General features: G+C 43.2%; 1 protein-coding gene across 4 annotated transcripts in view; it reads left to right on the forward strand.

The window, feature by feature from the left end:
• samd11 (sterile alpha motif domain containing 11) overlaps nt 1-15,333 on the forward strand; it is a 48,775-nt gene that overhangs the window by 5,072 nt on the left and 28,370 nt on the right. For all 4 annotated transcript variants that reach the window (XM_031845907.1, XM_031845906.1, XM_031845908.1 and 1 more), the window contains exon 3: nt 6,985-7,160. In XM_031845907.1, the coding sequence (XP_031701767.1) occupies nt 6,985-7,160 (176 nt within the window). The remainder of the gene's footprint in view (nt 1-6,984; nt 7,161-15,333) is intronic.

A 15,333-nucleotide genomic window follows, 5' to 3' on the forward strand; every position in this document is an offset into this window, starting at 1 on the left:
CACACACACACACACACACACACACACACACACACACACACACACACCGACATACACAATTTTACATAAACTTATATTCTATCTCGTCACATTTTCATAACCGTGTTAATGGGGAAAAAAGATAATTAAAATCAAAGTGCAACATATTGAGTGAAATAATAGAAGTTGAGCTGTTATGTGACATGGAGTTGTACCTACTGTCCACTGCTTCTGTTTCACGTGTTTGTGCCTGCGCATGTGTGTTGCTGAGGTTATGTTGCTATGGTAACACCGGAATCGGCCATTGGCCCAGAAGTGTTACGCACTTCTGTGTGCATCGGACACATTAGAGATTAAGTAAGACTCTGATGATATGTGCATTGTAGGGCTTATAGAGATCAATACGAATCGGAATATGTGTCAAACATGTAGAAATACAGGGACAGTCGTACACACACGCTTGCAAAAAACTCTTTGGAGCCTCTTGTTGACTTTCTATCTATGAATAACTTGGTTAAAATAAACAGTTTAATAAGCCATTAGCTACTAGAGTGCATATCAGCAAGATGTCAGAGCTTAATGTGTGTGTGTGTGTGTGTGTGTCTATGCTCTGTGTGAGCTTCTCAAAGTGTTGCTCACTAAATGACTGGATGCGTGTGTGTGGACCCTGTTAACAGGCAGCTGAAATAAGTTGGAGCATCTGTCTATCGGGCAAATGCAGGTTATCACAACAAACCCAAAAGCGAGATTCCTCTGATAGTTAAATTCACGTTCTGTCACATCAGGCCTTTGCAGGCAGTAATGTCCTGTCATGGTTTTACTCATTCGTCCATCAGTACACTCAAACAGGCACACTTAATGTAAATAAACACAGGATTACTAGTCATTAAAGGCATTGGTGTTGTACAGTTATATGTACAGTTATATGATCATTTGCAAAATTTATCAGCGATGTAGTAATAAAGTGGATAAATTCTGAATTTGTTGATCATCATATTCTGGATTTGTACTGTGTATTTAAACCATGGTAAACAAATTTAGTGTACACATTTATTGTGTTTATTTTTGCTTAATAATAATGTGCTAAAAAGTCAGCATGAGAAAGATTAAAGATGCATTAAGGCTACATTTTATAATGGTAGCATCATCTTCATTTTCCCTCCACAACCTAATTTATGCTCATTATGCTCATACTTGTTGGGACCAACCCAAGAGAGAAGACATCAGTTGAATTTACCAACCACAACCTCCTGCTCGCCCCCACATACCCTGTGTTTGTCTGGGGGGGGAGAGAGGCTCAGTCGTTACCTGTCCCCAAAGCTCCCCTGCGGAGGCCTCGGTCGGCCTACCCAAACACAGAGAGAAGAGGGGAGGAGGAAGGAGAGAAAAAGAAACAAGAGGGAAATAGGAGAGACAGAGGCGCGCTGGCACGCTTGACTGCACCGCCACTGACCTCCCAGCGCCGCCCAAGCAGCCCCCCCTCCTCTTCGCCGCCTCTCGCCCTCTGTGCACCTCTCCCCCTCCCCCAATGCTTACCCATCCCTCCCCCCCTTGCCCTGTGCCGCTCCACTGGGCTGCAACTGCCCGCTCGGCTCAGCGCGTGGGGGCCGAGGGTGCAGGAGAGCATGAGTGTATGTGTGTGTAGGTCGCATGCCTGTCCGCCCTACAGTGCTTTCTCACTTTTTTTCTCTTTCTCTCACACGGCCTTGAACAACCAAGTGTTGCCTAAAGTCTGTACATAAACCACACACACGCTCACACTCGCTCACACTCACACACACACACACGCACGCACACACACACACACACAGTTATCCTGAATCACATTTATTTTGCCAAGTACAAAGTACATTTGCACTTATAAGAAGTTTTTCTTGATAATGTTCGTGCTTGATTTCAAGGCAAATTTATTGAAGTAGCATTTCTGATGTAATGTTGTTTGTGCAATATGTATGGAATAATGCGCATAATGCAGCATGTGGAGCCACTGAGGCAGTACTTTAATATCACAACACAATCTTAACTACCTCTACATGACTTCCTCTAAACCAGAATTTATTCGAGAATTTTAAAAGTCGACTGAAATACATAAGCCAAGCTCTGTAGTGTGTTTTAGTTATACATCTTAAATGTACCCATCTGTACGGTAGAGTAACATGGCTGGAGACACTCTCCATGCAAAATGAAAAATTAGAGTTTTTGAGTCACACCTGTTGACAAAAATGTGTGTTCATGTTGCTTGGTTGGTTGATATATCCTGTCACAAATGTTGAAGAAGATGTTGCCATCTTTGCTTTGAACTGGCAAAATGTGACACGTTGCAGTGATAGGCGTCACAGGAATGATTTTATGCTTGTGTATTCTGCCATCCCTAGTTATAGGATTTTACCTATATGTGTGTGTGTGTGTGTGTAAATATGGAATTAGTATACTGTATAAATGACCATACAGTGTGGCAGTACTAGAATATTTGAGTGTTTGTGGTGGAAGAATGCGTTTATTCCTATACCGCCTGTAAATGTCTATATGAGCATTATATTCTTACGACAGAAGAATATAATTTCATAGCTGCAGTTTATTCACAGCCGTTAATAATATTTAGCTGTTTTTGCTGATATTGCAGTAAGCTTGTTTTGGTGCACACTAATAATTTGATTATAACCAGATTAGGCAAATATAAGGCTTGTCACTTTTTTCTGTGGCCTGCACAGTATAGTGTGCCTTTGTCTGATTTCGTTCGTTGTTTTGATTCTGAACATGCACCAGAAAGGTCAGAAAGTGCAGCGGATGCAAATGGGTGTTTCTATAAACAAACATTTTCATGGCTAGTGGAAGAAGAAGAAAACGGCTGAATTATTTTGGGATGACATCAAAACGGCTTTCATGTCACAACTATCTCAAAGTGAAAGAGGTTGTAGTGAGGTGCATGGTAAATTAATCAAAGCGGAAACTATAAACACCAACCCAGTCTCTCCATCCTTCTTGTTTTGTGGCACTAATAAAGAGGTTTTTCTACCGGCGACTACACATCCTGAGACATTATCCTTCCTTTCAAACACATCATATTAACTTTATTATTGGGTTACTGGGGAAATCTGGTTACTATAAACCATGTAAACACTTTAATTAAACTATTACTTTAACCTGATTATCCACAGTAATCAGGTTTGCGTACTGAGTGATCTCAATTTGACGAAAGCTGACTGAATAGTCGTTAATCACCGTCTATGGGTGCACCTGTGAAAATGTCAGGACGTGTGAGTCAGAGATAAGGAGGTGTAAAGAAAAAGTAAGAATTTGAGTTTTGTGAAGAACTTGATCTCAGACTCACACAAACAGAGCAGGCAAATTGTTTTGGCCTTGTTATGTGAGCACGGTAATGACTGCTTCATCCCCTCCATCTCCCACCCTCCTCTTTCCCTCGCTCCTTCTCTGTCGTCTCCTCATTCCCCCTCCCCCTTTCCCCTACTGCTCGCGCCAAGTCGGCCCGCCATCCCGCCTACACACACACACACACACACATGCACACACGCTGCGAGGTAACGGCAGACAGGCGCGTGACTCATTAGGCATTCGTCCCCCAGGGAGATTGCTGGGGGGGCGCGTGCGAGGGAGAGAGAGCGCCGCAGCTGCAGGAATGTCACGGCCGGCTACCGCTGTGTGTGTGTGTGTGTGTGTGTGTGTGTGTGTGTGTGTGTGTGTGCACACGCTAATGCTAGTTGGAGCCAGCGGCATGGCACTGCACCTTTCAGGAAAAAACGCAAGAAGAAAGAAGAAAAAAAAACAACACGTATTAGTCCTCTTTTTCCACCAAGAGCTCATTTAAAAGTCTGAAATAAATTTAGAGAGAAAACACTAGATTGCTTTATAATTCCTGCTTGAATTTAACGCCTTCGCTGGCCAATGTGTAGCTGTGATATTAGCCTGTATTGTTTTTCAGTACAAGATAATTTAGTTGCTTTTAAAACCAAAACCTTGCCATGAATTAATTAATTAATTACGCCACCCAAATGACTTAGAGGAGCACATATGGATGTTTAAACACATTGCTCGGCCCAGCTAATCACCACATTGCTTTTTGTTTTCGAAATATGAGATTTTTAATACCCATATCTACCCCAGCGAATGTGTACAGATTATATGTTTTGGCCCTTGAAAAACCAAATTGAAGTGGGTTACATTTGACTTTTTGCCATTTCTCAAGACTGTCTTCAATTGATTTAGTTGACCCAGATTACAGTGTATCCACTACTAGGCTGTTCAATTTCTATTGTTAATTCAAGTGTTGTTATCAAGTTCAACTTATAGTGTTATTTTCAGAGCATTATTTGTGTATTATATGAATATATGATGGGAAGTGTTTCTGAATGTTTTTCGTGTCTGCCTACGGACACGACCATTTCAATTGTCTGTCTAGATTGTGTAAAAAGTTGGTCATTGTGTCCCTATGCATGCGCATCTGTATGTATGCGTGTCTTTTTTTGAGTGTAGATGTGAAGGCCAGATATATTTCTTGGCTGCCAGACTGACAGAAAGCGTGGGAGGTGATATTCATAGAGGTGCTTTTAGTGGGACTTTTATGAGAGACTTTTTTCCATGGCTGAAAGGAGGTTGACCACACACAGTAAGGTTGCCTCAGCTCTGTGCGCATGCTTGCGTGTTTGTGCGTGCTCGTACGTGCCCGAACGTTCAGGCGCCCTTCCTTTGAGCGCCCTACGTGGGCTGCCAGGGGTGTGTTTTGCTTCGTGTTTTGTTTCGGAGAGCCCTCCCCCGTGCTGCGGAAGTGTTGCCGGAAGCAGTGGGAGCTCACCCCCAGTTCTGCGTCAGTGCCACTAAAGAAAGGATCGGGGCTTTCCGGGAGGAGAGAAGAGGGAGAAGGGGGGGCTGTCAGCCTGGGTACGTCACGGCCATGTGGGTGGTTGTCTACACGCTCATACACACTCACACAGCCTCAGTCACGACTGGTCTTCGACAAACTATTCTTGTGTGCACTATTTTGCTGGCATGCTCCAAGTAAAATCCCCTGCTTTAGCTTGGAGGGGAATTCTAAGGAACAGGAACAGGTGTGTGTGCTAGTGTGTGTGAGAGTGTACATGCAAATGTGTGTGTGTACGTAGTGAGGTTAGTGTGCAATTTAATGATTTCCCTGACGATGTGAAGACAGCGGTAAAGAGACTTGTACTTGGAGGTGGAGAATTTGTATTTAACAGATGTGTGTCTCACAGATGAAACTGCATCATTGGAAAAGTGTTGTTCTGATGTGATGTCACGCTCCTGTTTCCTCCCTCTAATGCGCCCGGTTGGAGCCCCAGCAGTAACTTCCTACAGCGAGGCCTTGTGTGAAAGTAGCAGAAGTATCAGAAAGTGATCCACTGTCCTCAAACGCAGGAGCAGAACTTGTAGAAAGCTCCGACAGGAAAGAAGGAGGAGGAAAAAACCTCTTTTCTGGCAAGGCACGATAAAAAAGAGAAAGGAGAGAAATGTGCAGAACTCTGTGGCCTGCTCATCCTAGGGGATGTTTTCATCTTTCTCTGTCTTCCACCCCCCCAACTCCTTTTAATGTCTGCCATTTGAGAGACTCCAGAGGGGCTGCACCTGTTTGCCTCTTGGCTAGGAGCCCCCAAATCCCTCCTCCTGCCCCCGCCTGCCACTCATGCTGCCGCGCTTCCTGGGATGGAAGGAGTGAGGGAAGGAGGGAGAGGGGAGGAGTGGGGTTGCGTGTGGTGGAAGGGATAGCTGGAGGGCTTAAAGGCGTCCGGGAGGAAGAGTAGAGATGTAAGCACAGAGAGAGAGGAGGGGGGGGGGGAGATATAGTTTCAAATCCAAGTCCACTCCACACCGGACAGACCTTACTTCTGTGGAGCTTTCTCTCTCTCATGTTTTGATTTAATTTCTGTATCTTTTCTCACCTACTCTCACCTGTACAAAGCCACATCTGCTCTCCCTCTCTTCTCTGTTAACTTTTCTCCTCAGCCTATCCGTCCCTTGCGCCAATTTCCTCCCCCGGCTCAATCTCTTCTACTTCCTCCATCTCTGCTCCTCTACTCCTCTCCCCCTCCTATCTTCTCTCTGTGATAGGACCATGTTAATCTGCAGTGACCTCTTCAGGTCACATTAAAGGTCGCCCAGCTTCACTTCCTGATGCCCCTAGGGCCGCTCTCTCCTCTTTATCCTTTCGGTTCTCGGCCTTATCCTGGCAGCTTTGGAGCAAAATCAACCAACCACCACCAACCAACTTTTCTCCCCATCAGTTTGGTTTTAGAGTAAAAGTATACCGAACGCGAGTTCAGTGTTTTGTGCTGGTGCAAGAAACAGCTTGTTTCTAAAGGAAGCTCCTCTGTTAATGCAGATATACCCGGTTGACCTTTGGACCTCTTACAAATGTGCTCATGAATTGAACTGATTTACACCAGGATGTTATTTAACACTGTTAATTAAATAGAAGTATATTTTGTTACAGTAGTTTATCTTCATACAATTGAACTGTCTTAACTGTTAAGGTAATTTTGGTCAAGTTTGCATCCTTGTATCCCTTGAAGTGTCGGATGATTTCGACTGTTTATCAATCACTTCTGTGCTCTTAACAGGAAGTGTTACATCTGACTCAATGTGTGGATATATGATATATATTTTTATCAAATTGCAATCTCAAGAGCTACTCCACAATCTTTCTACATACCAATCATGGCAACTGCAGAAGGTGTACCCCTGGTTGACAATTACCGATTTAATGTATTTTTTTTACGAGGTGTTTTAGTAAGCAGGACAACAGAACACAAAATATCGTGTAAATTCTGCAAAGTAAAACCAAGATCCGTCTTGATTTGTCCAGTTTACATTTTCAGAGAGAACTCAATGTGCTGCAATACAAATACAAAGGGCTCTTGCAAATGATCAAATCCATAAAAAATGCCAAGCAAATTGAGGAATGCGTTCAACAATCTGACACGTTATACATGAATCCTGTTGCTAAAGTCTCGGTTTTTTTTGTGCCTTGCTGTGCAGAACCGTGGACGCTTGGCTGAGAAACGCACCATCCCCCTTCCCCCCAACCGGGTGCCCAAGAAGGAGCTGGCCTCCATCTTCAGCAGTGACGACAGTGAAGGCAGCGAGCGAGCCAGTGGGGATCATGCCCACATCAAACAAGAGGACGAGTTGCATTACAGTATCATGAGAAAGAGGTGAGGCACCTGTGACTTCTATGGTCATGACTTCAATGTAGTTTGAAGGACAGCCCAAGCGTGTTTGATGTTTTGGTCCCATGTTGTTATACCAGTTGATATCCTAGACCTTTTAATTTAACTTCTTACATACAATATACAATGTAGCTTTCCTGGCATGAAAGTTAAAAAATACAATGTTGCCAAAGCATTATTATTTATCGTAATGAGTCCTCTGTTTTGTCAGATTTTGTCAGAAGGATGGAACTTTATATTTTTGACTCCTCAGAAGTCACTGAAAGTGATTTTTAGGATAGTTTAGAGTTGTTCGGGACACATTTTGAGATGAACAGACAAAGAACCGTGTTTCAAAAATAAACCTACAGCTTTTGCTTTGGGATGTCTTATTGAAGGGTGCGTCCTCCAATGTTGAATGTGTTAATTAGTTTGTTGATTTGTGTTTTGTTGCTCCTCCCAAGTCTCTGTGTATCTGTCGTGACTTGATATTGAAAGACTGAGTCACCAGAGTCACCAGCGTCTGCTTCCTTGCATCCCATGCTGTACTTGGCAGCGGTTTGATCACCGAGTGTTTGATATAAAACATTCATAAGATGTTGCTGTTGCGTTTTCATGTCATGTTATTGCACTTTTTCAGCCTCAGTGTAAAGAACGTTTTGAAATGGTTATGAAATAACTAGCTTTGGAATCTGTGATCACTGCGATATGCATTGTGCAGCACGATTTCAATTTTCAAAAGATTTTAGGGCTCATGGTATGAAATGAGTAAAAAAAAAAACAAGACTTGGTGAGCCAGACTTAGATTAATAGGAGAAGTAGTATATGCTGCCTCAAAAACATGCACGGTCTCTGGATCCTCATCCGTCACACTAGTTTAGTCTTGCTGTTATTTTAATCAAATCAAGAGGGACGCAAAATTCTTGACAGGAACGTCTGTTTTGTGTCAGTGTTGCCATTGTTATTTTTGACAACCAGTTGGCATCAAACCATAAAAATACCACAAATGTTTTCAAAAATGTCAGTGGTTTATTTTGCGAAACCAAACAACTTCGCATCTTAGTGTGAATCAGTAAATTGCTGTTTGACAAATGGACAGAATGGATAAAGAGGAGTGCTCAGGAGTTGTAGTAGATTGGGTTTGTCATAAAAATGTGAACTGCTTTTACTCAAAGCCTGTTTGGATTCAAGTGAGTAATCATGTTCATATCTTCAGACTTGCAAATACACACATGCAGGGTTACAGTGAGGTCACCACATTAAGATGAATGAAATAGTTTTGAAAGACGGCGCTACCTCTCTGATGGCGTACAGTCTGCCTTGTTGGGATTTTAAAAAACATTATTTGCTCCTTTTACAACCATTAGTTTGATCCATTTTAAGTGACAGAAATTAAGACATTTTCAATATGGAATAAACTTGGTATGTACATGACAGACTATGGACAGATATAATGCAGAAGCTGTTCATTGATTAACCTCAGAAAGTCCCCAGCTGTATTATAAGCAGCTCGTCCAACCTCATTACAGGAGGGGATGTTTTTTTATGTCTCGAGACTTGCGTGTGACACGGCGGACAGCACGGCAAACTGTGAAGCTTTAAATGGATCCGCTAACCTCATTTAAGAGGGCTTCCCCTCCCCCTGACACTTGTGCCGCTGGCGTGTTAAGATGATAATGAATTTAAAGAACACTTATGACTAATATGTCAGGCTTTTACCCTTTGAAAGGCGACGGACTCGCTGGAGCCGCAGCTCCGGTCTGTCCTGGGCATCCGTCTCAGCCCTGCTTTATCCCACAGCGCGGGGTCTGGACGACCGGGATAATGGGATGTCCAATCACGGAAATGTGATTTCTATTGACCGCAGCTTCGTAAGTGAGTCGTAGAAGGGTCTTAACAAATTGGATTTGGCCAATGGATGTGAAAAATAAAGGGCCTCTGTATACATGTGTGAGCGTATCTGTGCTGTCTCATCCACACATCATCGAGGCTGGCGGCAGCACAGCGTTACCTACTGTAACTGCACTTTAATCGACATGGGCACATCAAAGCAGCAATTATTTATCCAAATGTTTTTATCCTAACATAATTCTTCATGCAGCAAATTAACTTCAGGTGGCATTACATTAAGAGATACTTTAGACATTCAGCTCTGCATATAGATATTTGTTATTTTAGTTATAGAGTAGATTGTTTGGTTAGTTCAGGCGGCTGCTTTTGCATCAAGAGGATTTGTATGTCGGTGTCAACAAGTGCTGCTTTCATCGCTCATCATTCTCATCCGGACGTCCTCTCAAGTTCATTATACAGTGGTCCACCTTCTTTTAACCGGATTAATGTTAATATTCGCTGGCTCTAGAGACAATTAGTTTACTTGCTGCTCTATAGATCTGCTCTTGTCCTGCTGAATAAGCACACGGAGCATCTAGAGACTGAAAGGCTGCCAAATGATCGTTATCACAATAAGTTCTGTACAGAAGCTCCTTGGGGTGTCGGAACCAAAGTCTAATTTAACACAACAACTGAAAGGTGATAACAAAATCTCGTTTTGTTATCACCTTTGGTGTTTTGCCTTGGTATCAGTGCTGCAGATTGTTTGCATCTGACTTTCGTTAACACTGATTTATGGATTCATCTCAGGGACTAAATATTTAATACCGAACTTTTTACCGTCTTACTCGAGGGCAAAACACTACCTTAGTGTTTGTTTCAGTTGGCCGTAGATAACAAGGCTTTGATTGAAAAGTGCTGACTGAGAGTCTGGGTAATTACCCGGCAACCAACATGGATTTTATAAGCTACGCCCACTGACGTCTGTCTTTCAGCTTTTGCCTTGTAGAAAGAAAAAATAAATCCACCAAACCAATTATTGTTATCAACAGTCACCAAAACAAGCGAAAGCAGTTTTCAGTTTTGCTACTTGATCACTTGCATTATGCAAATGCTTCTTCCTACAAAAGCAACAACATAGGCCGACTGTCAGTGGCAAACACTGGGCCTCCCCATGTCAGGGCCATCTTGTCCTGTGCTCCTCCACTCAGCAGGGAGGAAAGCTGATCGAAACAAGCAACATACTGAATTCACAATAACCTGCTAACATCCCATCTCATTATTTTGGATTGGCGTCTCTGTCTTCAGCAGCAAGGTTATAGTTGGAGTCCTTGTGGGCGTACTTCTGATAGACCTGGTTATAGCCATGAATTGTCGTCTGCTTGATTGTGTTTCTCCAGTTTTACCCCCGTGAAATGTTTAGGAAGTGTGAGCTTTGGGGCTCATTGAGAGAAAACCATGGTGTGTTTGCTGCAGGTCCATGCATATAAAAGGCTGATTCGTAAAATTAGAAGCAAACGGAAGCTTACATTCATAAACATTAAGAAGAATCTGATATTACTTCTTACCAGCACAGGGTTTTTTTAGTTTCTCTTTACAGCCTACCTATCTGTATGAAAATAGATGTTTTCATGAAGCAGCATTGGCTCGCATTTGTTAATAGTGCTCTGTACTTAATCTGTGCAATAACCACAGAGGAGAGACAGTGATGCTGAGTTAGCTGCTATTGCATTTGACATTCTGTCCTCTGGTTTTATTGAACAACTGTGTCATTGCCTTATGCCAGTAGGAGGTCACTGACAGTGTGAAATTACTGGAAATGGCTCTCCCCTAAAGCACTAATTAGTGAGCTTGGATGTTTTATAGCTTTCTAGAGGAGCTTTCTGCTTCAAGAATTTTTTTGGCTTTGTTTACACGCATGGCAACCATGGCAACAGAGTCACAGCAATTTAGTAGTTGATTGGGCGTTGGCTAGCAGCTAATGTTGGTTGTTTCCACACAGGGAGTCAACGGAAAAAAAAAACACTGCCCTATCAAAACAGCAGCAACAAAAAGATAGTCAGCAGTGTTCCAGCAACTTAGTCTGAGATTTGGCATTGGCTGGAAGCACGAGGTTCATCGTGTCCACATGTAAAGAACACAGTGTTGACTGTCCATGTTCTGTGATACAGTATGTTGAAATGAGCTGGAGACATTAAGAGCTTTAGCCTCATACGGGATCTACTGTACAACAGTTTGCTCTTTGAAAGCTCAAAAGGATTACCTCACACTGTAACTACAACTTCCTTTTTTAATCCAAATGTTCCTTAAAACAGTTGATTTTTTTCAGAATTAGAAAAAGAAGATACAAGTAATAATGATGGCTCATAAAGTGTGAGCCAGAGGAGACATTAACAGTAAAACCAGCAGTGTGTGCATGGCTCAGTGCAGGGGAACTTAAATGCAACATGGCGGACTTACCTCATACTAGTTCTATTGTACTTTTTTTTCCTCCCTTGGCTGCCTTATCGACCTCATGTCAGCCTTTACAGCAGAAGAACAACAAGGAGAAGTGAAGCCCAAGTGAAGCCAGGCTACTCTTATTTATTTATGTATCTATTTCTCTATTTATTCATTACCCCCTCTGCTTGCAGGGTTCCCAGTTACGGGTTGCCTTTCGATCCAACTGTGAGCAGCATGACAATTGTGTTTCCGTTGCTTGTAGGAATCGGACAAAACATAAAACGTATACGGAAGAGATCAATATTCCTGCTTTAAGCTTCACGTGCCTAAAGCGTAGGCATTTCTTAAGTAAAAGACTTTCGTTATATTTTTTTCCCTTTCAGAGCATCATAGAAACTTTACTCATTCCTTCTTTATTTCAGCATTTTGCCCAAGTCCATATTTTACCATGCTGTGGTTGTTGAATATTACATATTGCCTGGTACTATTTGAATGTTGCTGTGGGCCAACTGTGCAGGTTGGAGTTGGCTCTGTGTTCGGGCTGTTGTCTTGAGAGCAGAGGAGGGAACACAGTAAACCTGCGAGCACCAGATGTTCACAGTGCTTGCGACCTGTCTCTCTCTCTTCTCTGTCTCTCTTGCTCTCTCTCCCACTCCTCCTCCACTCCTCCACCTTCACATCCCTGCTGTCTGTCTGTCAGCACTTTCCCAGTGGTGGTGTGAGACATGGCGTCAGGGTGCCTGGGCTGCCAGCTTCTGCCAACTCACACTGTGACCTCGAGCCCCGCCACCTCAGCTCCGCGTGCCAATGCCACAGCGGGCCACTACTGGGCATTTACACTGAGGCGACAGCCTTTGCCAGGAGAAGAGTTTTTTCATGTTGTTTGGACCATTTTGAAAAGTAGCTCCTACTGTAATAGTAGAAGGGAGCACAACCTTTTCTTAACAAAAGAAAGAGCCCCAACAGATGATCTGGCAGACATTCAGTTTTTACTGAAATAGTTTTTATTTTTTTGGCTTTATCGAAACACATGATTCAGCAATACTCAATACTGACTTTACTTTCCATCACTGTGAAAAAATAATTTACATCATTCTGTAATATTGAGTTGCAGGGACTACGATAAGTGATAAGCGTATTTTGAATTCATACACCAGAAGCATTGAAAAAGCAGTAGAAATTATTGTCTGAAATGTATCGAGTATCTAAGTTCCAAGCATTGAATCCATGGTCTGAATTTTAGACATTTTCCCCTCGATTCTTTGATCCGAAATGTCCTGACCTAAAGCAGTAAAGTTTCTAAGTTTAGACAATACTTTAATCAACCTTTATTTACCACGGATAAAAAAGGACTTAAAACATGATTATATTCCCCAAACTAAGGTAATGAAAAATGTATTGTTTTGGTATCAGCACCTAAACTTTAGTCTTTTAAATTGATAGCCAGCCCTAGTGGAAATGTGGTTAGTTATACAGGCTTTGCGGTATCATCTCAGTAATACTGCATACCAGTGGTATCCATGACAGACGTTGAGTATTAACACATATTAGTCTTCCGAGTGTCTGGGTCAGTGTGTCTGTCCTGTGGCCAGAGATGAGAGGTGCGGTATTGACCGGTTTAGGGATGAGCTGAGGATGAGATGATTGTCTCCGGCGTGCACCTGGGTGATAAGAAAGCAGCTCATGTCCTACTTTGCTATCGGGCACGACAGCCACAATACACCCCCCAGCCCAACCCATCTCCATCCTCTCCGAGGCCCCCGTCCTTCCATGCTAACCCCGGCCTTAGGAGCTCCTTAGGGAGCGCTGACTCAGGTGACTGGGCTTTAAACACCATCCACGCCCCCCTTCCTCATCTTCCAGGGCTTGAGTGTGACCTTGCCTCCACCCAGAGAAAGAAGGGGGGAAGGGGTTGTGGGCGGGCAGGGATAGGGCTAGGACCTCATTAGCCCAAGCCGAGGCGGGACAGCTCAGGAAAAGTGTGCTAATTACCCTACTAACAATGTCCTTGCCGTTCATGGCTTAGAGCGGCTACTTCGCCACAGGATAATAACCCCATCACCTCTCTGAGAAGTTCAGGATGGCATTATCATGATCACTTTAAATGATGGACAGAGGGTGGTGTTATAACGTAGCTAGCTGGCTGATGGGTTTGGCTGCAGTTTCTCACAGTGGAGCGTGTGGAATTGCAGTATGTGTGATTTATGCTTTGTTGTCACTGGGTGACGCAGAACATTATATGACTTTAAACCCTGCACCTCATTGTATTCTTAAAAAAAAAGCATTGGGCTCTCAGACAGACACAGATAGCTACTAATTTTAGCAAGTTAGACTCTATAAAAATAAGTCTATCATTAGTCTGAAAAGTTTGCAGTCACAGTCCAATCAAGCGTCTCCTTGCTTAGCAGCCGGCGGTGTCTGTTTTGTCTGAGACTGTTCTCTGAGTCATTGGTTCTCTGTGACTGAAAGGTGACCGGTGAGGCCGGCATTAGGCCCTCCGAGCTTTCCTCCATCTTTTCTGTTAGCGTGTGGAAAACGGCTTGGCAACCGACAGCCTGACATTACAGCAGGAGCCTGTAATCATGGGACTGTAAAAACCCAAATCCAGCAGCCGCAAACAGTGTGGCCTCGTCATAGTGGTGGCAGCTAAGAACCATTCACCGCTTCTGTCCCATAAACTGTGCTTGCTGTGTCATACCAGACCCCCTTCATAGATGAGTCTGCTTTCAATAAAGTTGCCAGTTACGCCTTTAATCGAGATTCCCACTGACACGAGAGGATGCTGATACCAACCAACTGACATGTTTAAAACTGCATGTTTTTAGGCGTATTATCTGGAGAAAATCACAGTGTACATGAAGTTTCCTGTTCGTTTGGGCTTTGGGATGTTCTTCCATGTGGTAAACAGTAAATGATATTCAGACTGTTGCCTAAAACATATTCAACCCTGTACCTCTCCTACCACACAAGCTGTTTGCTATTACCTTGTAACTACATTGGTGCACGGCTGCTATTCTCCTCTCAAACGCTAAGCACTTATTTCCCTTCATTGGGCCATTTAATGCAACCAGGATGGTAATCAGATTGCAAATGAAATTCCTTCATGACACAGTTGTTGTTTGAGTCTACTGGTGTGGGGAGGTAAGAAAGGCAGCTGGTGAAGCCTTTGGACAGGCAGCGTGGCTCCAACCAGATCTGGGCCTAATCTGTGAACCCGCCTCCTGCTCCGCCTTTGGGTGCTGAATGACAGGACAGAGGGTTTGAGAGACTCTTGTGGATAGTTTTGTTGTGAAGGGCCTCCTGTTGAAGTGCAAGCGCGACAGTAGAAGAGAAGACCCGAAGCCCAGTGTCATATAACACAGATTCATTGCGTTGTCTTTTATATATTTTATTACTAATAAGTAAGTAAGACATGTTCAAGGATTAATGGACATTTATTTTTTCATCATCTTTCTTTTAGCATTATTCAATTGCCATTTTTCTCTAAAACAGCAGTTGGCGGCCCGAGTTATAAAGAGCCATAATCAGGTTTTAAGCTGCTAAACTACTTATGAGTTGTGAATATGTTCGTTAATACATCTTAGTGTGGAAGATGAGTAGGGATGAGACCCAAAAGTGCTGGGTGCGGTAGTCTGTCAGAGTGTATTACACACCTCGGAGCTAAGAACCGGTTGATAGGACGGCCACTTGTAGCTAGAGGTATTGTCTGTCTGGATGGAGGATTTTTGTGGTAAATAGTGCATGAAATAGTATGAATTTATGCACTGCTGATTTATCACACACTGGTTTGGATTGCGTTGTGGAATTAAGTTTGTTTGGGGCTGCTTTTAACTGTGTTTAACCTCCCTTTCCTCTGTCTGTGTGTGTGTGTGTGTGTGTGTGTGTGTGTGTGTGTGTGTGTGTGTGT

Source organism: Anarrhichthys ocellatus, unplaced genomic scaffold (genome assembly GCF_004355925.1).
Source record: "Anarrhichthys ocellatus isolate YVR2014 unplaced genomic scaffold, GSC_Weel_1.0 scaffold5, whole genome shotgun sequence".
Lineage (NCBI taxonomy): Eukaryota > Metazoa > Chordata > Actinopteri > Perciformes > Anarhichadidae > Anarrhichthys > Anarrhichthys ocellatus.